General features: G+C 47.2%; 1 protein-coding gene across 1 annotated transcript; it reads left to right on the forward strand.

The window, feature by feature from the left end:
* Positions 1–334: 334 nt before the first annotated feature.
* On the forward strand, positions 335–20326 carry LOC135822343 (nicotinate phosphoribosyltransferase-like). Its single transcript, XM_065335086.1, has 14 exons — positions 335–775; positions 2617–2778; positions 3450–3498; positions 4338–4468; positions 5353–5541; positions 7152–7314; positions 13141–13281; positions 14224–14308; positions 14966–15046; positions 15739–15841; positions 16995–17080; positions 17586–17657; positions 17910–18017; positions 19246–20326. The coding sequence occupies exons 1-14, from the start codon at positions 526–528 to the stop codon at positions 19321–19323; spliced, it is 1698 nt and encodes a 565-aa protein (XP_065191158.1). The 5' UTR covers positions 335–525; the 3' UTR covers positions 19324–20326.
* Positions 20327–21437: the final 1111 nt, after the last annotated feature.

Consider the following 21437-nt stretch of genomic DNA (forward strand, 5'->3'; position numbering starts at 1 on the left):
TGATTGTGTTGAGGAAGTCCCTAAGAAGCCTTGAATTTTTCGAAAAGCCCACCAAAACTCGATATTTTGCTCAAAACTTGCCGGAAACTTGCGCATCCGATATTTTGCTCAAAGAATTGCTAGCAAATTTGGGCCATGACTACTTATACACAGGATCGGAGGCAATGAGACAGCGTAAAACTGCTACTGGTCTTTGTCACACAACGGCCGGGGAGACTGATCCTGTGTCAACTCCCTTGACTTGGGGCGAGTACGGAGTAGTAGTACGTGTACCAAGCTTAGCAAGAGTAAGGGTAGTGCCTTGACAGTTGTTAACAGTTGGCACTTGACACCTGTGTTCTAGAGATACGTAGAAGTTACACCCTCTTTTTCATAATTATGTCATTATGAATATGAGATTTTCCTGGAATGGATATTGCATGAACGTGCACGAATGAATAATGAAAGCAAGAGAATTAGAAAGATGATTAATTTTGAAAATGTGTTATTCTCTAATATGTAGGACAATTTCTGTGAAGAATTAGAATGGCAAGTACGGATAGTCAGTGTATTGATCGCAGGCGGCCAACCCTGGACAGCAATGTCGTGCAAACACTGCTGACAGATCTCTACCAGATCACTATGTGCTATGCATACTGGAAAGCTGGCAAGCGAAACGACCAGGCAGTATTCGACCTATTCTTCAGGAAAAATCCTTTTGGCGGAGAGTTCACTATCTTCGCTGGCTTGGACCAGTGCCTCGCTTTGCTGCAAGAATTCAAGTTTTCGCCATCTGGTGAGATCGCTTGTATTGTAAAAGTGCAGCAGTTTGAATATTTTTACTTTCGTATTACAATTATTTGAACTTTTCAGTCCTGATAGTACAGTTTACAATGTATATACCGGTACATCTATTTCGATTTCGATTTCAAATCACAAGAGAATAATTTTTCGCACATGTGTACATTGAGGGTCATAGCAACTAGGGAAACGATACGGACGACAGAAATGTTGAGCGGTGTGGTCTTCACTCCTTGGCTGCCGTTCCCGATTCGCCTTTATTTAGGCACGCTCACATGTGCCATCACTGGTCTGGTCCGTGTCTATGGTATGTATCGGGTCTTCATGTCAAAGCGACAAGCTCGAGTTGCATAGACCTCGGTTTACGTAGTAGAACTTTCAAATTCAACAACCAAAGAGTTTCCAGCTGCTGGCACACTGGCCACCCGTATTAATTTACGAAGCTGACAATTTTGTGGTTTATGATGTGTGTGCCTCTTGTCGCGCCGTGACTCCGGGAATGGCATTTAGAGTTCCACCAGGGGTGACGCTGCTTACTCCGGTTCTGGGGATTTGGATGGAATCCGCCAGTTCCGCACGTGTTCCATTAAAAGCACAGATGGAAGAGGTGGTCCGCCGCCTATCTTTTACATTGGTTGAAGGCAGTAGCAAGCGCTGATTAGCATGACTGCAGCACCTCGAAAGCTGCGCATGGTACACTCCGATGCGCCACGCGTCAACCGCCGAAGCTCGTGGCGCCAAAATTTCTATCTTCACAAATAATAATTGCTGACTGAACACTCCCCACAGTGTGCAAGCATACGGTTGTGTGCTTTTTATCTGAACAATTAATTATCCTAAACCCCTGGTCGACCGGTCGCACTGAATACAGGAGCACAATGATAGAGCTGTTTTCTCGGGTTTTCCCCACCTGCAGCACCGTAGCGCTAAGTGAGTGCGCAGGATGCATGACAACACGGTGTCGTCAAATCTGATTCCCATGGGTAATTCCCTAGAGCGGGTGTGTGTCTTGTTCCCGTAGTACAATGTACATGTACTGCAAAAAAATGAGATCACAATCATGGGAATTTTATCGAGGAAAAAGTGGAAACATTGGGCACAAATTATGTGTTGGATTACGGAGTCCACCAATTAACTCGGTAGTGCTAGCCATCACGTCTGTGTACATCTGCCTGTTCAAGAATTGGTTAATTAGCGCACTCTAACGCATACAAATGCTACGTCTTGTATACTACAATATGTATGTGCCTATGTATGTGCCTGTGCCAAATATCCATACACTTACAGTAATGCCGGCCGCCGAAGAATGTAGCGCCGAAAGAACGAACAGGCTAGAATTTCACCAAGCACAGCATACCATTATACATTGTACATGTATATGTTGAGACTCCACTGTGCATAAACTGCTGTACATGAAAATAAGAACGGCCTAGGCCGCGAGGCTGACCCCCCCCCCCCCCCCCCCCCCCCAGTTCTTCGGCGCCCGACAGTGCCTTATCTGTACACATGTCTGCCATTTTTGTTGGCCCGGGGTACCTATAATGAAACATTCTATTTCTAGTACTACAGTCAGACCTCGCATAACCGCACACATCCGTTTCCTACAAAAATATCCGGATAGGCGAGGGAACCGGATAATCGAACACACATACCGTGTGTATGCATGGCAAATGCTGTAAATCGGTAACCAACAATTTTCTTCCGGATGGCGAGGGATCCGGATAAAAGAGGACCGGATAAGCGAGGTCTGACTGTAATCCTAACGGTGTACAGTACTATTTGTGTGCATGACATTGTATTGTATTTTTATGTGTGCACTGGTGTGTATGCTTTCAGATATTACTTATCTACGCACGTGTTTGCCAGCTGAGACTGATCCCGAGTTCTTTGCCTATCTAGAACAGCTGGATGCTAGCGAAGTGACCGTGCATGCAGTGCGCGAGGGCAGTGTGGTGTTTCCACGCGTACCCTTGATTCGAATCCACGGTCCCCTACCAGGTTAGCTGGCTCTCGTTGGTGTGACTGTGCTTATCATCCCTGACATGACATCACACTTTAGTAATGTGTGATATCATCCCTGACATGACATCACACTTTTAAGTAATGTGTGATGTCATCCCTGACATGACATCACTCTTTAGTAATGTGTGATGTCATGTCAGGGATACACCATAGCATACCTGTAGTCCAGACTTTACTTGTAGCAGATTGAGCGAGTGTGCAGTGTGTGTTGGTGCGTGTGAGCGTGCGGTGTGTGTGAGTGTGTGTGAGAGTGTGCAGTGTATGGATGCGTGTGCGGTGTCACCGTGTGTGGGTGCTTGTGAGAGCGTGCCGTGTGTGAATGGGTGAGTGTCACAGGCATTGTGAATTGTATGAGTATGTAAGTCACCACCACCACCACCACCACCTAGTTGTGATCTTCATTTCCCACCATCTTGCTAGTGCAATAGTAAGATCAATAGAGTGCTATTCTCCACCTGATCAGTCCACAGCACCATACCGTTTCCAACCACTCCACTTGCAATACATGTAGGAGCCTATTTCCGGGCCCCAGTCCCAATCCACTTGTGTCACTCTCTGTCACACAGTAGAATTCTTCCCCTGTGCTGTGTGTGGTGTGTGGTGTGCTGTGTGTGTTGTAATTTGTGTATGTTGTGTGTTGTGTTCAGTGGTTCAGTTACTGGAGACTACACTACTCACTCTGGTAAACTTTGCAAGGTGTGTCATTGCTTGTGCATGTATTGTGCTTCACTCTATACTTTGAGGATTGTGTTGCATGTATGGACCCAGCCTGGCTGTGCTTAGCAACGTGGACCACCTTGCGATGCTTACATTTGTGTTACATTTGCCTGTGATGGAGGCTAGGAACCATTGGTTCATGGATCACTGGTTGTTACATACAGAATAATAATAATTGATGGTGAATAATGTAGAGAGAGAGATAGACAGAAGCAGAGAGAGGCAGAGGCAGAGACAGAGACAAAGAAGTAAAATTCTACAGAATGGCTACGAGGTATACCGTACGGCAGTGATTATGTGTTCCGTCTTGTCGTGTGTGTGTGTGTGTGTGTGTGTGTGTGTGTGTGTGTGTGTGTATGCCACAAGCTCTTCACCTGTGCGCCTATGTATTCGGAAACCGTGCTGTACCGCTCACTGTCCCATTTGTGAACGTTGCTGTAAGTCGATCCGGGGCTTTGCTATCCACAACTGCAAACGATCCACCAGGCGCCCAACTGCTGATGAAAGGGACAAGTTCCAATTGCAATGTCAGAATTGCCAGAGGCGTTTCAAGAGCCGAAACGACTTATCCCGTCACCAACGCTCATGTCTCCTCTCGTCTCCGTCTCGCTCAACGAGAAACACGTGACCTACATGGCAGTGTATACCAGGACCAGGTGTGTGTGTGTGTGTGTGTGTGTGTGTGTGCGCGCGCGCGCGCGCTCGTGCGTGTGTGTTCACTCACCCAGCATGCCAGTGTTGTGACTGTTGTCATGGTAGGTAACACATTCACTGTGTCACCTGCAGTATGGCATGATTATCTGTTCTTCCATGTACAGTCTGGTTGCAACGAATGCCTCGAGATTCCGCGTTGCAGCCGGTCCGGAGGCAAAGCTGCTGGAGTTTGGACTGCGAAGAGCACAGGGACCCGATGGGGGTTTATCAGCATCCAAATATTGTTATGTTGGAGGTATGTTATTATATGGTTAATACATACACTGTCTTGTCCTGTCCTGTCCTGTCCTGAACATTGCCGTAAAACGGTCCCATGTCCCCTCATACGAGGGGACGACAAACAATACACACACACACCACATACACACACATACACACTGTACTGTATTGACAGCTACCCTAACGGGTCACGCCGCTGGCAACAAAAACAAAAACAGCAAGCAGAGAGAGATAGCAGGAGAAAGACAGCGATAGTAGTGCATCTGGTGTGCGACGTATAGAAAAGAGAGATGACAAGAGATGCGCACAAAAAGGAAACAATAATTATTTGAACCTGTATTATTGCAGTTCCGAAACAATCAACCAGGTGATGGAGTGTGGGCACCCGAAGTCCCACCTGGACTCCACTGGAAGAACATTCCACGCAGAGATATCAGCGATAGGCAAAGCGTTGAAAAACAGCCATGAGGACACATCGTCTAGAAGTCCACCGCGCTCGAACTGAAATTGCAGGATCAAACAATTTCCCACGCGTCGTCAGGCAGCGTAACTCTTCTCCCTTCATCACCATCCATCTCCAGCAACCACAGCTCATGCCTCTGCCACCACTGTACTCCGAGCTTCACAGTTTGAAACCATTCGGGGGTCAGCTACACCACCACGAATGGAGAGACGAGGACGACAACGGTCTCGACAGAAAATACACTGCCCTGGCGACCGCGTCGCGGAACCCTCGCCCCAGCAAAAAAAACAAAAAACAAAAAAACCACATACACACACACACACTTCTACCCTTTTTCTGCCGTAAGAAATGGGAATGACTCCTTTCATGTTCAAGATAAACAGCCCTTTCATAGTCTGTGTTTTGTGTATTTCGCTTTTCTCTGATTCGTGCAACAGGGTTTGACAGTACAAGCAATGTCCTGGCCGGAAAACAGTTTGGAATTCCGACAAGTGGAACACACGCACACGCATTTGTTTCATCTTTCCGCAATTTGGATGAGGCTGCTGGTCGAGTATTGCAGCCATGTCAGCCTCGCAAAGTACCGGCGATATCACTGGAGGCCTCTTCTCAATCCCTAGATACAGGTATGTCTGTCATACACTGGATGGAGTGTGTGAGCATCATGCTATGTAACACACTGGAGGGTGTGGATATCATAGAACTCAACATGCTGATTTGCTGGCCTGTTCTTTAGGTTTGACCTGTATCTAACTCTTTCCAACCCTTTCTTATGCTATAGAAGGCTCCACTGCAGCCAATGTATCATCTCTTTTAACCACACTACCACCGCCACCACGGTCTTAGGCCCTGCAGTTTTGAAGCTAATGTGCAGCGTCTTAGGCTTTAGTGACGGCACATGTACATGTATTGTGGTGGAAGAGATGACTATAGTTCTTACACACTGGTAATATCTCGCGTAGCATTTTGGTATTTTAGTCAGTTTTGCTCTGTTCCTGCTTTACTTGCATAACACCTGTGTGCTAAAACCTTGTTGAGAAAAATCATAATTTTACAGCTTGCATGAGAGCCAGACTTAGGCTGTGTTCACAACTGGCGCGTGTACACGTGAACCCATGCGTTCGTGCGTATTTTGCTGGCTTTCGGGGCGGCATCAAGAGTCCATAAACAAGAGTATGCAGCTGTGATCTCTTTTCTATGGGCCAGATGCGCGGCGCGCTGCCTTCATTACATCATTCAACTGCAGTTCGCTCACTGCGGAAATCGAACACCGCACTTTCCCTCTGGTTTGAAATGAACTTTCGTACGGAACTGGAGTTCACGTGCCAAAATTTAGAGATCCGGTAGGCACTGGAACGAATCGAGCAAAAACAGATGGGCTCATACAAGAAATTGTGGGTTTGAATGCATGCTTTCAGAGCGTGGTGGAGGCAAGTTACGTAATGAAGGCAGCGCGCTGCGCACTGACCAATAACCACAGTTGCATACTCTTGTTAATGCACTCTTGGTGGCATGCGTATGGAAACGCGCCGAAATGGAAATTCCAACATGTTAAAATTTTCAGCGTGTATCAGGCGCGCGCGTATGCAATTTGAATTTTTTGTGAAAGCCTGAACGTGCGCAGGGATGAATTTACTGTCATATTTTTGCATAGCAGTTTCTGCTACACAAAATCACTATTGCGTCCCAGTCTTTGATCTTGATTAGCATTTTTCTTTGAAGGTGGGGCGTTTACCTGCCACATTGTCCTTCTTGAGAGTGATGCCTGAGAGCCCATCTGCAAAAAAACGACTGAAGCATACAAGTGCACGCAGATTGAGAGTACCTGGATCACGTACACTGCGCTGTATGCATGTTACTTCGAAGTACTTGACAGCGCAGGCTAGGCATGGATAGTGTATGTATCGCGGTTTTCTGCTAGTCACGGTGACTTTTTGAGTAGCAATAGATCGATTTTGCATCGCAAACTGCGATACGATACAGGATGAATTCATCCCTGGTGCATTTGGGCACGCATGAACTGCAAGCGTACCGCATCCGCACGCCAGTTGTGAACACAGTTTTACTTTTCCGCATTCGCTTGTTTACTGTATGAGATAAAATTCATGTGAGCTCTGCATATTGTTGGTGTCCTGTTGAATATTTAGCTCTGCAATGCACTGTGCAAGAAAGAGTTCACGACTGCTCGGCAACTGCAATCTCTATCGTTGTGATTTCCTTCCCCGTTTGATCGTAGATGAATTCCTAACCCTGGTGCAGCATTTCCGTGCTGACGTATGCCGGCATATCGGTGTGGTCAAAGAAGAGACCAATGATGGGGAGTTGGCTGCATTTATATCCTACGCACTAGCATTCCCATCTGCTTTCCTGGCCCTGATTGACACCTACGATGTCATGAGGTATGTACTGTGAAATTATGATGATGTCATTTAATATGTATGCATGATGACATGGAGTCATGTCCAAGGCACCAGTGGCACCCATGAAGGTCTTCACAGACACATGTTTGTCGCTGCCCCATCACAGACTAAAGCACTGCAATGGAAGCCATGACTGTGGAAAAGCCGGAGCAAATCCAGGACACGGGTCATGGTGAACTTGGTGTCCAGGGTTCTTGATGACGTATTATTATTATTATTATTGCCGTAAAGTACCGTTGATCCGCCCCCTCTCTAATTCCCGCCCCCTGTCGATTTTCTCCTTGTGAAGCGACTTCGGCGTATACAACGAAATACGATGTTGAACCGACGCATGCACTGCTGTACACAATACTTGCCAATCCAGGATCAAAATGTGCACAATCCAGCACATTGAGTCTGATCATCTACGTTGTTGTACATCGTACTGCACTTGACAGCCTTGATCTAATTCCCGCCCCCTGCCGAAAACCCAGCTGGGAAGCGACATGGCGTGGGGGCGGATCAACGGTACTTTACGGTATTTGCATTTTCGCGACATCGTCAATCAAATGATTGATGATTTCGCTTATGCTGAGTGGTGGTAAACAGAAATCAAATATGGAAGATGCTGATGTCAAGGCAGAAAACAACATGAAGGACGGAAAAAAGAGTAAAATACTGTGGGAGTTGATAATCATAATGATATTATGGTATTCGGGTAATATAAGATAGTATTTAGATGTGTGATGATATTATATTTCCAGTTGATATTGAGTTACACATTATTTTGGTTGTTGTCGTGATCGGCTTTTAGAGAAAAAGGGAGAGAGAAAGAGAGAGAGAGAGAGAGAGAGAGAGAGAGAAACATAGGGAGATGAGCAAATTAAGGAGATATATCCGGTTGATTTGACGTTGCACTGTCGGGCTAATATGGGATTACAAGTACATTGATTTGTAACTACTTGTAGGTGGATGAACATATTGCCTCACACAGAGCCTTCCAGCTCTTACGACAGGCAGCTGTTGCCCGGAGCGAATGGAGATCTCCCAGAGTCAGGAGTCTACCCTGCCCGGCTTTCTGCAGATCTTGATGCAGCACGCTGGGAAGAGTGAGCCGGCCAAGCCATCTGGTGCTGTTGTTTGCGAAAAAGATTTCCATTGCCAATACTGCGGGGGTTGATGGTGGCAGCCGCAAGATGTGACCAAATAGACGCCACCTGGCACGGCGTACGAAGATGCTGATCTCCTCCATTTGGCACCTCCGGTACAGAGCTTCATTGGAGATGCGCTGTGGCCATTTGATGCCAAGGAGAGACCGCAACTGATGTCGGTGGAAGGCATCCAACTTCTGGAGAGCAGATTGCGTGAGGCCCCAAGTGCCACAGTTGTACGTTAGGACTGGTAGGACGTATAGAAGGACCAACTATGTCTAAGTTTGCAGACATGTCACGCCACAGAGTCTGCAGCACGTACTGGGTCCGATCGGTACCATCCAAGTTGGGGTCGGTGAAAACGTCCTGGAGTCCACACAGGTCTTCGCTGGTCATCAAGAGTCCGTAAATTTCCTGGCTCTTGGAGTTCTGGAGAACTTTGGACACCGCCTTCACTTCATCGAAGACAAGTATGCCGTCTCTCAAAGGCATCTGTCTGTCCTCCTACACCATCACATACATAAGGTTTTCATACTTGGAGAGTTGGAAATGCATGTGCTCTTCACACCAGACAGGCTTGTCTTGGTTGGCGCAGGTGAAGTGCTTGAGCGAGCGAATACTTGGGAGTTGAAGAATACGAATACTTTTCAGCGCCTCGTACACCGCAGGACTGCGGGTGAAAACAGCCAAAGCGGTCCGGCGTGTTATCATGCTCCAACGATTCATCTTGCGTCCAGTTGCTTTTCTGCGCTGGTCATCATAAAATTCCTTCTGGGAATTGAGATCATTGGACCAAACTGACCGAACGGAATCTGCCGCATTGCCAGCCTTCTCCATTTCAGGCTCAAGCTCCACTTGGTGATCTTGGGAAATCATATTGCACGCCTCCTCCAGTTCAGTCGACTGCTCATCACTGTAGAGCTAGGGGCAAAAGGCATCATACTGACCGAGGTGGCGCTTGAGGGTACGCTGGGTGTTGTATACGTCTTTGTCACGAACTGAGCGGCTGTGCGGTGAAAGGAACTTCACGGGCACATTCGAAGATGGTGGCACTCTTTTCAGCTTGTCCTCTTCAGTGCGGCCACTGGCACGTTGTTCAAGCTGACAAGTTGTACTCAAGGACGGTCCTTACACGATCTGCATATGGCAACGTTGGAAGCCTTGGTTGCCATGGACACTGTCCGATCCTAGCCTTGGTTGCCATGGACACTGTCCGATCCTAGCCTTGGTTGCCATGGACACTGTCCGATCAACCGTGTACATGTTTTGTCTAATTTCCTGGTGGTTTATTGGTTTGGAGGTTAGATTCACACACTTCCAGAGATACCAAGTAGTTGGGAGACGGATAGTATTTCACAAGACGAGGAAAGATTATGAAGTGGCTAACATTAGACCAATGATTCGACTACTCACTAGACTCTGGGAAGTCTCGTTATATTATGTGAAATATTACTACAATAAATGTAACATAAGGAACAGCCGTGGGAGTTGTGGCGCTGGATAGGAAAGAACAGCCGTGGGAGTTGTGGCGCTGGATAGGAAAGAACAGCCGTGGGAGTCGTGGCGCTGGATAGGAAAGAACAGCCGTGGGAGTCGTGGTGCTGGATAGGAAAGGTCCAAGAACAGCCGTGGGAGTCGTGGCGCTGGATAGGAAAGGTCCAAGTTCGTAAGTGCTTTGTCTGCAAGCGAACATTCGCAAAGCGGCTCTCATGGTCAGCAATCCCAGGGCAGAACTTTGTTGGAGATGATGGCAACATCCATTCCAAATATGGAGGCCAGGTCACCACTACAACTTCCAATCTCAGTCCTTCCACCAAAGAGACACTCAAGTTTGAAATCTCCATTATCTTTAATTACTAGACAACATACAGTAACCGGAGTTTCATTTTTGGTTACGTTAAAGCAGGTAACGCTTTAGTCCACATAATGCTACTACCGACGGTTTCTAGACGTCGGCATGACAGGCTGGCAAACGATGGTCCGAGCTGATCCGGGAAGCGTGTTACATCCTCTGCAGTCACGCAGCACGACTGCTTTTCCTGTGGCTCCATCAGGATGGAGGGGATATCATGAACGAAAATGAAAGTAACTTATCAAATTCATCAATCAAAGTAGCAAAGTTTGAAAGTACACCTTCATTTAATTACCGAAAACAGGAGAACCGAACTTCCGAAGAAGCACCTACCAAGAAAAAAAGCAATGTGCCAAGAAAGGAGGCCGTACTCAAAAGTCAACCCGCGGTGGCCTGGCCGCGGGACCGTATCTTCCCGAACACATGAGATCGGTACACATAATATCGCAACCCCGTAGCACCCGTACAGTTTGATTCCAGCGCGACTTTTTTTCACCAAAAATACCCCGGACCCGGGGTGTCATGAACGGACAAATCGAGGCAAAAAAGGTCTAAAATACTACCGTATTTCCCCGTAAGTTAATTCTCCCCTATGACTTAGTACCCCCCCCCCCCCTATAAAAAATACACTTTCCACTGCCGAGGTTATCACCCCGAAAGACAGTTCCCCCCGAAAGATAGTAAGTTCGTACCTGTCCTACATGTACAGACACCGTACAGTACATACATCATATGCACAGACATGACACTAGAGTTTCGCAGGCTTCCCACTGCGTGTCATTTACCCCCGATAAAAAAGTACTCCCCGAAAGATAGTACCACCCCCGAAAGTTAGTACTCATGTGGCTGCTAAGTTCGAAAGTTAGTACGTACTAACTTACGGGGAAATACGATACTGCACTCCAAGGGAGTCGTGGCTGCAATCACTGTGCCTCGTCTCCGTCGTGAGAACTAACACTGTTAGGGGTCGTCCATAATTATCGAACTTTTTTCACAAAACGAAATAATTTCGTTATGGGGTGGGAGGGGGTTGACCAATTTCGTTTCAGAAAACATTGATACATATGCATGCCCATAGGAGCAGTTACACACTTGCAACTTTTGTTGTATTATGCATGCATATGTCAAACTTTTTTTACGTTCTGAGGGAGAGGGAGGGAGGGGTTGGGTCTAAACTAAAATAATTCGTTTGGTGAAAAACGTTCGATAATTACGGACGGCCCCTTACTGATTATTAATACTTCACAAAGTACATGTGCAGATCAAGTGCTAAATAGTGATTGCGACTTCAGCGATGATTTGTAAGAAAGGGTTCGCTCCCCACACCGGAGCTCGCGCTATTCCGCCGACTTGACTTGACACTTGACCGACTCATGACTGCCATCCAGAGAACACGAGAAATAGCGCGAGCTCCGGTGTGGGGAGTCAACCCTTTCTTACATATCAAGTGCTATTATCGAAAGACATTAGAAAATAACACTCTAAGAAGGTCTAACTAGACGCAACTAGCAAACTAGCTTAACTGAAAAGCAAGACCAAGAAGAACGATGTTCTCCTCTAAAACACGGTAAAAGATTACGACATCAGGCGTCCGAAAGGAGCGAAAGTTTGAACTTCCAACAGATATGGCAGTCGGGGACAAAGCTTGCATACACGAAATGTGTACCATGATGAATGAAGTGTGTACCATGATGAATGAAATGTGTACCATGATGAATGAAGTAGGAAAAGCGGGTCACGTGTAGGGCTACATAGTTCACTCATGCCAAATTAATTAAGGACTAGAAGAAACAAGTAGAGCACCCTGCTACAATGCAGGTTGCAGGTTGCAGGTTCGTGTGGCGAAAAACATGCAGCAAAGCTAGTTCATGTCTTCATGACTACCGTGCAGTCATGACACGGGGACTCTCGACTCTAAAAAAGGTGCCCTGCCTTCCGCTGTTGTGGAGCGTATGCATGACATCAGAAGACCCGACTACGATCGACCAAGACCCTAGACCCTATGCAGGGCTGGATCAGGCGTTGTACACTCTGGGGGGGGGGGGGGGGCAGGGTTATGTGCTCTTGGTGATACTGGAAGTGCTGATTCACAGCAACGTTACTATGATCATAATCATTGCATGCTTCGGCTGTAGCTAACTACATGACTGTACTTCAAGTACTTGCAGGAGTATATAAGCCCCCCCCCCCCCCCAAGAGTGTGCAACTCCTGATACCCTTTCTATGGGGTTCGCCGACGAAAACTCATATCACGTGATGTAATGTCCCAGTTGTACGTTTCCAGCACATTTCTAGCGAGCAGCGGAGTAATAATAAAAGCACTCGCTGGCAGAAACTCACTGCGCGCATGCAACTCGCCAGCATAATCATGGCAGGGTTTCGGATTGCGCACACGCTAACCTTAGTTTGTACGTAGTACAACACGTACCTGGGACACGTGATGTGAGTTTTCGCCACACTCTTGGGGTCTTATATACTCTTGGTACTAGTACTAGTATACTCTTGGTACTAGTACTAGTACTAGTACCCGGGTTAGTACCCGGGTTACTTGGAACAGCCGCATTAGTGCTATTCAGTTCTGCACATCGTTTCAGGGCACCCTTCCTATGTCGCTGTATATGGAATAGAGCTTGTAGCTGTGCTGTGAGTGGTGCCGTTTTCTTGAAATCCTGGTCGCCTGTTAATTCTCCATGATCCTAGGGGGTGGTGGCGTTCCTGCGGATGCGGAAAACTCAGCTTCCAGCTGAGTCTAACGCGAACCGTGAAATTTTATTTTTGTTTTTGTTATTTGACCTGCCACGGGTATTTTCACTAATTCTACAGGAGTGGATTGCCTAACTTCATCTGTGTAGCTCTGGCACTTGGACACCTTGGTTATCTTGCACTGGGTATTCGCCTGGACTCTGGTGATCTGTCGTACTCGTCCAAAGAAGTCCGTCGCAACCTTCAGCTTGTCAGCAAGAAGTAGGTTAACAGCGTTGATGCGTGTATCTTTGCATACCTGTATGCAATGTACAATGTACATTGGTGGCAGATGTAATCCAAACTCGTAAACAGAACAGCTCTGAAGCTGTACTTGCTATCTTTACACACACTGGCCTGTGCAGTGCTATCTTTACACACACAGACCTGTGCAGTGCTAGCACTACACACACTGACCTGTGCAGTGCTATCTTTACACACACAGACCTGTGCAGTGCTAGCACTACACACACTGGCCTGTGCAGTGAATATTGCTCTGATTTATACTGCACTGTAGTAGTAGTCATGAGGTTGGATTTCATTTGCCACCACTGTACAGGTAGTGGACAGATCAACTCGTCTTTGTGAATACATGTAGGATAGCAGCACTGGACGCTGCACCATGAGGCCAGTGTGAACTGTAGACTGTGCACTTGAGCACTTGAGCACAGCTGTACTAGTATCATTCTATTGGTGTATTGCCTAGCCTGTCTAACCAGGAATACCCATCATGCCTTGGGTCATCATTCATTCTAAGATGCTGTCTCAAGCCCTGCCCTGTCCAGCCCTGCCTTGCTCAGCCCTGTCCAGCCCTGTCCAGCCCTGCCTTGCCCAGCCCTGCCTTGCTCAGCCCTGCCTTGCTCAGCCCTGTCCAGCCCTGCCTTGCTCAGCCCTGTCCAGCCCTACCTTGCCCCTGAAGTGTTGCCGACTGTCAGCAGTCAGCACCGGTGAATCCTCGATAGCCTGTACTTGTACATTGTACAGGTATTTGGACAGTGTTATGCAATTGTTGATCTCCTTCTGTGTGTGTGTGTGTGTGTGTGTGTGTGTGTGCGTGCGCATGTCATTGTGTGTGTGCGCATGTGTGTGTGTGTGTGCGTGTGTGTGTGTGTGTGTGTGTGTGTGTGTGTGTGTGTGTGTGTGTGTATGTGTGTGTATACGTAGGTTATCTGTACCCTGGTTGGAGAAAGTTACCATCGTTGCGAGCAATGACATCAATGAGGATACACTGAATTCTCTCAATGCACAAGTAGGTGACAGTGTGTGAGTATAATGTGTGATTGGTTGGTCACCACTTTACATGCAATGAACTGTGCCGACACCCACGGTGAACTGGGTACTCACTTGCTCGGCGTGAGGGTAACAGGGATGCGGTTTATGGGGCTATAGGGCCTTTTCACGCCCCCTTGTTGAGAGACTTATCCCCTCTCCCCTGACTCGCTTGTGAGGTCTGCATTCGACACTGAGGATATACCGGTATAGGCGAAGTGGTGGCCCACCGATGCGAATTATGTATTTGCTTGATGTGTTCCTAAACACGTCAGGTGATGCGGCCGCGAGGTCGAGTGCTTTTGGTAAATAAATTATGATGGGAATAAACTCCGAGCTGCGCAGCTGCTTAGAATATTGGTATTGTTGTTACCATGGTTACACCATGTATGTGTGTTTTCGTGTACATATTCTCTCTCTCTCTCTCTCACACACACACACACTCTCTCTCTCTGTCACTCTCTCTCTCTCTCTCTCTGTCACTCTCTCTCTCTCTCTCTCTCTCTCTCTCTCTCTCTCTCTCTCTCTCTCTCTCTCTCTCTCTGTCACTCTCTCTCTCTCTCTCTCTCTCTCTCTCTCTCTCTCTCTCTCTCTCTCTCTCTCTCTCTCTCTCTCTCTCTCTCTCTCTCTTCTACAGGGACATTGTATAGATGCATTTGGTATTGGTACTCACCTTGTCACTTGTCAGAGGCAGCCTGCTCTTGGCTGTGTCTTCAAGGTCAGTCTCACTGTGTGCGTGTGTACGTGTTTCCTCCTGTTAAGCGTATGTGTCCATCTATTCTATATGTATTTATATGCGTCTACAGTAAAACCTGTAACTAAAGACCACCGTGACTAGCGACCAGCCTGGTACTACAGACCCTTCGCCAGGCACGGACGGTCTCACATTCATATAATTTATGGTTGTGCAGTGCAAACCTCTAACTAAGGACCACCTGCCACTAAAAACCGCTTTCTCTGGCGCCTAGGGTTGGTCGTTAGTCTCAGGCTTTACTATACTCCGTACGTAGGTGTGCGTGAGAGGGGGGGGGGGGGGGCATCTGTACTTGCATTCATTGTGTACACTTTTAAGATGCTGTGGCCCCTTTTCATGACGTCAATGCAGTCCCAGCTGGCTTTGCTGTTTCAGTGGAGTCTGACGAAAGTGACCATTTTGAGTTCCTGATCTTTTGTGTAGACAGTCAGTTCACTGATGATGGCCAATGGCTGGAAAGTTACAAAAAAAGAAGAAGCTTTCTGTAGCTGCTTCTGTTGCTGTGTTGGTTGGGGTAGGAGTGTAGTTGGAGCAGAGGGTTAGTGTTTTAAGGTCGGGATTTGGAAATGAAGCAGTACAAGAGGTGCATCGTTTACTTTCACCGTATGACCTGGTGTAATTGTTGTCTTGGACCTGTTACTGTATGTATGCTGCAGTTGGTGGAGCTGAATGGCAAACCCTGTATGAAGCTGAGTCAAGATGTTGCCAAGGTTACACTGCCTGGCTCGAAGCCTGCGTATCGACTGTATGGCAGCGATGGTCAGTTGCTAATGGAGGAGATGTACACGTACTTGCCCAGGCCTCTACTTGGTATATGTAGCATGCCACTGGCGAAAGTAAAATGGTGCTTGACTACTAGCACACACACGCTGGTCAGTGATCACATGACCAGTGTACCATTGAGTACATGTACTGCCACTCTGCCTGTCTGTGCTGCTCTATGTAAACCAAGTGCATGAATACGGTAAACAGAGCACACTTGCATAGTTTCGGTAGCGTGTTATTTCCAGCCCCCCTGGATCACTTTTATCCATTGGCAACTAGTTTTCGGTACATTGTACCTTGGGTGGAGTCCCGATGGGTAGAAACTAAAAAGGTATAGTGTTCTGCTGAAAATACTGGTACTTGGTTGGCAAGAGTGAAAATGTGTGCACCTGAGATTATGTTAGCATGGCTGTGTGTGCGCTATCCCTTGTTTCCTACAATTTAATCTGACTGGTGTGAATGTGGGGATGCGTTTGTTCCATTGTATTCACGTTTGGCAAGGTGTGTATGTGTGTGTGTGTGTGTGTGTGTGTGTGTGTGTGTGTGTGTGTGTGTGTGTGTGTGTGTGTGTGTGTGTGTGTGTGTGTGTGTGTGTGTGTGTGTGTGTGTGTGTGTGTGTGTGTGTGTGTGTGTGTGTGTGTGTGTGTGTGTGTGTGTGTGTGTGTGTGTGTGTGTGTGTGTGTGTGTGTGTGTGTGTGTGTGTGTGTGTGTGTGTGTGTGTGTGTGTGTGTGTGTGTGTGTGTGTGTGTGTGTGTGTGTGTGTGTGTGTGTGTGTGTGTGTGTGTGTGTGTGTGTGTGTGTGTGTGTGTGTGTGTGTGTGTGTGTGTGTGTGTGTGTGTGTGTGTGTGTGTGTGTGTGTGTGTGTGTGTGTGTGTGTGTGTGTGTGTGTGTGTGTGTGTGTGTGTGTGTGTGTGTGTGTGTGCCCTGTACTGTACACATCTCTACTGGGATTTGGTATTGTTCTGATCAGACTTACGCTAAGTGCGGCTCCGACCGACCATGTCGGATACAGTAGGTGTAGTAAGTTAGTATGCTTGGGACAATACTTGACTGGCAGCTGTTGTGAAATAGTCCGACTGCATGAACAATGTACGTGTACAGTGATGCAAGTACCACTGCTGACCGTCCTGTGTGCTGTGCGTGACAGACTGTCCTCTCCTCGACCTGATGACTCTAGCTGATGAACCAGCACCGTGTGTAGGACAGCGTGTCCTCTGCAGACATCCATTTCAGGTTAGTACAGCAGTGTCTGCTCTAGGATTTCTAACCAACTGGGTACACGTGTACCGGGTACAAACCTTGCAACCGGGTCAGAGCTGGGTCCGTTCAAATGCGGCTGCTGCATGTACATCAGGGAGTTGTAAATATTTTTTAGGACACCCTGGTGTATAACAGATGCCCACCCGGGTCAAAGGTGACCCAGTGTTCTTTTTCCAAACGGGTCCAAGTACCCCCAACCGGGTCGCTGACCCGGCTCTGGAGCAGACAATGGTACAGCTGTGTGGAGTGGTGTGTGTGTGTGTGTGTGTGTGTGTGTGTGTGTGTGCGTGTGTGTGCGTGTGTGTGTGTGTGAGAGAGAGAGAGAGAGAGAGAGAGAGAGAGAGAGAGAGAGAGAGAGAGAGAGAGAGAGAGAGAGAGAGAGAGAGAGAGAGAGAGAGAGAAAGAGAATTGAGAGTTTTGTAAGTTTGTTTTCAGGCTGAATGATTGAACTGCTTCTACTGTGCTGGTGTTCCTTTAGGAGTCTCGTCGTGCCTATGTCAACCCGTCCAGGGTAGAGCGTCTGTATCACATGTACTGGAGCAATGGACAGGTAAGACCTACAATACACACAATGGACAGGTAAGACCTACAATACATGCAGCAGCAGTCCGGAACATAATGTCACAAAAAATGAAAGCTTCAGCTTTCTCAGTTGAGTGTGCCGTGTATCATGTGTCTCTAACTTGCCTTCTGAGTTCGAACTTCAATGTTTCTTCTGACAATTCTCTGTCTCTCCTACAACTTGCTTACTAGCTGTATGGTTTCCTGTTGTATCTTGAAACCCTGATTTACTTGCCTGAAGGTATGCACCGACCTTCCTACCTTGGAAGAAGTACGGACGTTTGCCAAGGCCGGTATGGCCGCACTGCGAGCTGATCACCAGCGTCCGCTCAACCCAACGCCGTACAAGGTATGTAGCGTGTACGCAGTACCCACCCAGTGTGTGCATGTGTGGCCGTATAGGTTACGATCAAGCCAGACTATCCGAGCACTCAGCTGAGAGCTCAGGTTTATAGTGAGAATTTCTTTGAAAAGAAATGAAAAAATGAAGACAACAAGGACAACAAGGACTGTAAAACAGCACAGGGAAAGTGCAAGTGCACACATACTCAGGTCACATAGCCGCTAACTCTTATGGTTAATATAGCATACAAACAATGCTGCTATCATGTTTACTTTGCCTAACATCTCTCAGTCTTGATGTCAGGCAGAATGACCAGCATTTCGGTGCAAATGGTCCCCAGGGCCCGGACTGGAAGTTGATGGTGGAGGTGGTGGAGGTAGTGGAGGAGGTGGAGGTGGTGGTGGTGGTAGTGGAGGTGGTAGCGCAGACACTGCAGTACTGTCAGTAGGATGAGAGTTGTCGTCATTACCATCCGGCCAGGTAAAACTTGCCACGCTTTAGCCAACGCTGATGCACTTGATAGACATGGCACATTCTTACGGCAGAGCGTCAAGGGTTACTTGACTCAGCGCCCAGGGTGTGCGCCAGTTGTCAGATTTCACCGACAAGCACTGTGTGTATACCAGGGAGTACAGTACCAAAAACCCAAAGGTTTTGTTTTAGACTCCCTGATGTATACAGTACTTTCCGGGGTGAGCCATACCAGGGTGTAAGCCCCCCCCCCCTTTGGGTCCAAATTAAATTCGTATTTTTGTTCACATTCGGTGTATAAGCCGCACGTCAGACTTTCATATTTTTTTAACCTAACTATTACTTAATGGGCATTGGTATATACAAGACATTGCCAATGGTTAAAAAAAGTTGAGTAGCACGACTGAAGTGCCACAAAAGTTACATTGTTTGCCCTTCACTCAGAGCTGACAACGTGTGGAAGCTTTGCACTAGTATGATGATGGATTGCAGTACATGAAAAAGTAGTCGAATGACACCATACATGCATTATGTGCATGGGGTGCTGTAGCTCAGTTCGATTCGTATCCAGCATTCGGAGTCTAGGCCACAGGGGCGATTTTTGAGTTTTTTTTAATGAGTTTTTAAGTGCGGCCAACACACCGGAAAATGCGGTACCATACATACACACTCAAGAAGCCATGTCACTGTTGTAGTTGTCCGGTGGGAACAGCACAGACATCATTGGTTTGTGTGTGCGCATTGTACTCTGTCATCCATGCAGGTGTCAGTGACTGATGGACTGTACCAGTTCACGCATCGTCTCTGGCTGGAATACGCACCCATTGGGGAGCTCTCCTAGAATTCCTTTGCTGCTGGTATACGTATATGACAGTACGCACTGCTAACTTCGATGATTCCTACACTTTGCGATATCTCCGTCCACTTTTACTATCTAGCAGGTAGGAGTCAGCAGTACATGTGCACATGATGTGTTTCCTAGGTTTGTTATCCCATTGCTCCATCTTGTGATTCACCCACTTCAAAGTGTGTATGTAACCCGCTGTGGAAAGGCTTACATGATTGTACTTCATTTGCTTGTACTCCTCTTATTCTTATGTTCTGTTGTGTGGCAAAGCTGATCCATCAGCTCATAACCCCGCTGAAAGCGTCCATTCTACTCACTGCCACGACCCGCCAATGGAATTCCTCTTTTGGTCTCACGCTGTGGGCTTTTGCCTCCCTTATTCTATTTACTTGATGCACGCAATGCCCCCCCCCCCCCCCCCCCCCCAATCTTAGACCTGTCGTCCGTGCTGGCTGTGGACGAGCAGTGCAGTCTTTCGCAGTCATCCCTTCTAGCGGTCTTAGTTTTATATTAGCCATTCCTGTACCAGACCAGATTGTTATTACTCCTGTACCAGACTAACGCATCCTTTTCCTGGTCTTTTTTAAAATATTTTATAGAATCTGTCTGGACAGATGTTTTGAACTCCAGACTCCAGTAGTCCTGTGCCGTTTTAGAGAGCACAGTTTATATCGTATTCACATTTTCTACGTAAGCGAAGCGCTTGTACATGTCCCTGCCAGATATTATGTCAACAGCTGTCCTTGGTGACCAAGTCACTTGACCTGACTCAGGTTGCTGAGCTGCTTATCCTGTTTCAAGAATCAAGATTATTGCATGTGCCCCACTTGTATTATGTGCATTTTGCAGCTCTTTTATTCCGGTTTCTTTTCAGTTGTCATGCCTCTCTGCTTCATTGCTTTTTACTGGCAAACCGGCCCAGGAAACTGATATTATTTTATGTGCCCCGTCTTGGTCTCAGTTTACTGTGAAGTAAAATAAGAATTTCTCTACCATAGCCTGACACCGAGTCCAACAATACTGGAGACCGACGACAATACTGGAGACCGACAATACTGGAGACCGACAATACTGGAGACCGACAATACTGGAGACCGACAATACTGGAGACCGAAACTGGGTAACACAATCATCAACCAATACCACATCAAGATTTAAAATAATTATTCCAGTTGGAAGTGCTCGTAAGTGCAGGAGGGATGATGGACGATACTTTCACTCACTTCCAAGGGAAATCTTACAAGTATGATATCGACCAGGGAGTCGTAAATTTACGACTCCCTGATATCGACTCATGAACGATGAGGCAGGACCAGTCTACTTACTTGGTCTTGTACATCTACCTGGTCCTTACAAACAGCACCGGTAGATCTGCGCACGACGGTCCGCATGGGCGAGGTGAGAACGAGCTGGGTGCACCAAGTCACGACCGTCTTGCAAAGTAATTACGAGTACTAGTAGTTGCATGTCACACTACACAGTTTTCTGAAAACTATAGGTAGCACTACGTATACCATGGTATACAATAGCGCCTAATCGTTCGTGCTGACATGGTCCTCCCGCCTTCTGGACCAAGAAAATAGCGCTTTGCTTTCACAGCTTCAGGCGTTTACTTGACCCGACACCATGTACTGATGCAGCATTTGCAGCTTGTTCTTTTGAAGTATTAATTAATACTATTATGTGGACTTGACCGTGTGGCCATTGTCAGTTTTGCTCGAGATAAAACAGAAAGCTACTGTCAGTGCCTAGTGGCCGACTAACGCTTGACTTCACCAGCACACGAGGAGCTCTTCAGCTTCCTCCGCTTTCCAGCCGCATTATTTCCACTGGCAGACGGTCCGACATTTCGAAACCGCTAAGCTCCGGAGCACTCACCTCAGTTCCGCGGACGCTGGTTGCAACAAACTCTGCATCGTTTTGTCGTTCTTCATGTTCGGAAGTAAGTGTGCTTGTGTTCTACCAGTAACCATGGCTGTGTTACTGTTAGTCCGTCACTTAGCTCTGTTCTGTTATTTTTGTCAGAAAGTAATAGTTCTGCGTGCTTCCTGGTCTGAATAAAGTTTTCTGGCTTGGCCTCGTCCTATTTTAGGGGGCGTTCGTTTTTG

The sequence above is a fragment of the Sycon ciliatum genome, chromosome 8 (assembly GCF_964019385.1).
Source record: "Sycon ciliatum chromosome 8, ocSycCili1.1, whole genome shotgun sequence".
Classification (NCBI taxonomy): Eukaryota; Metazoa; Porifera; class Calcarea; order Leucosolenida; family Sycettidae; genus Sycon; species Sycon ciliatum.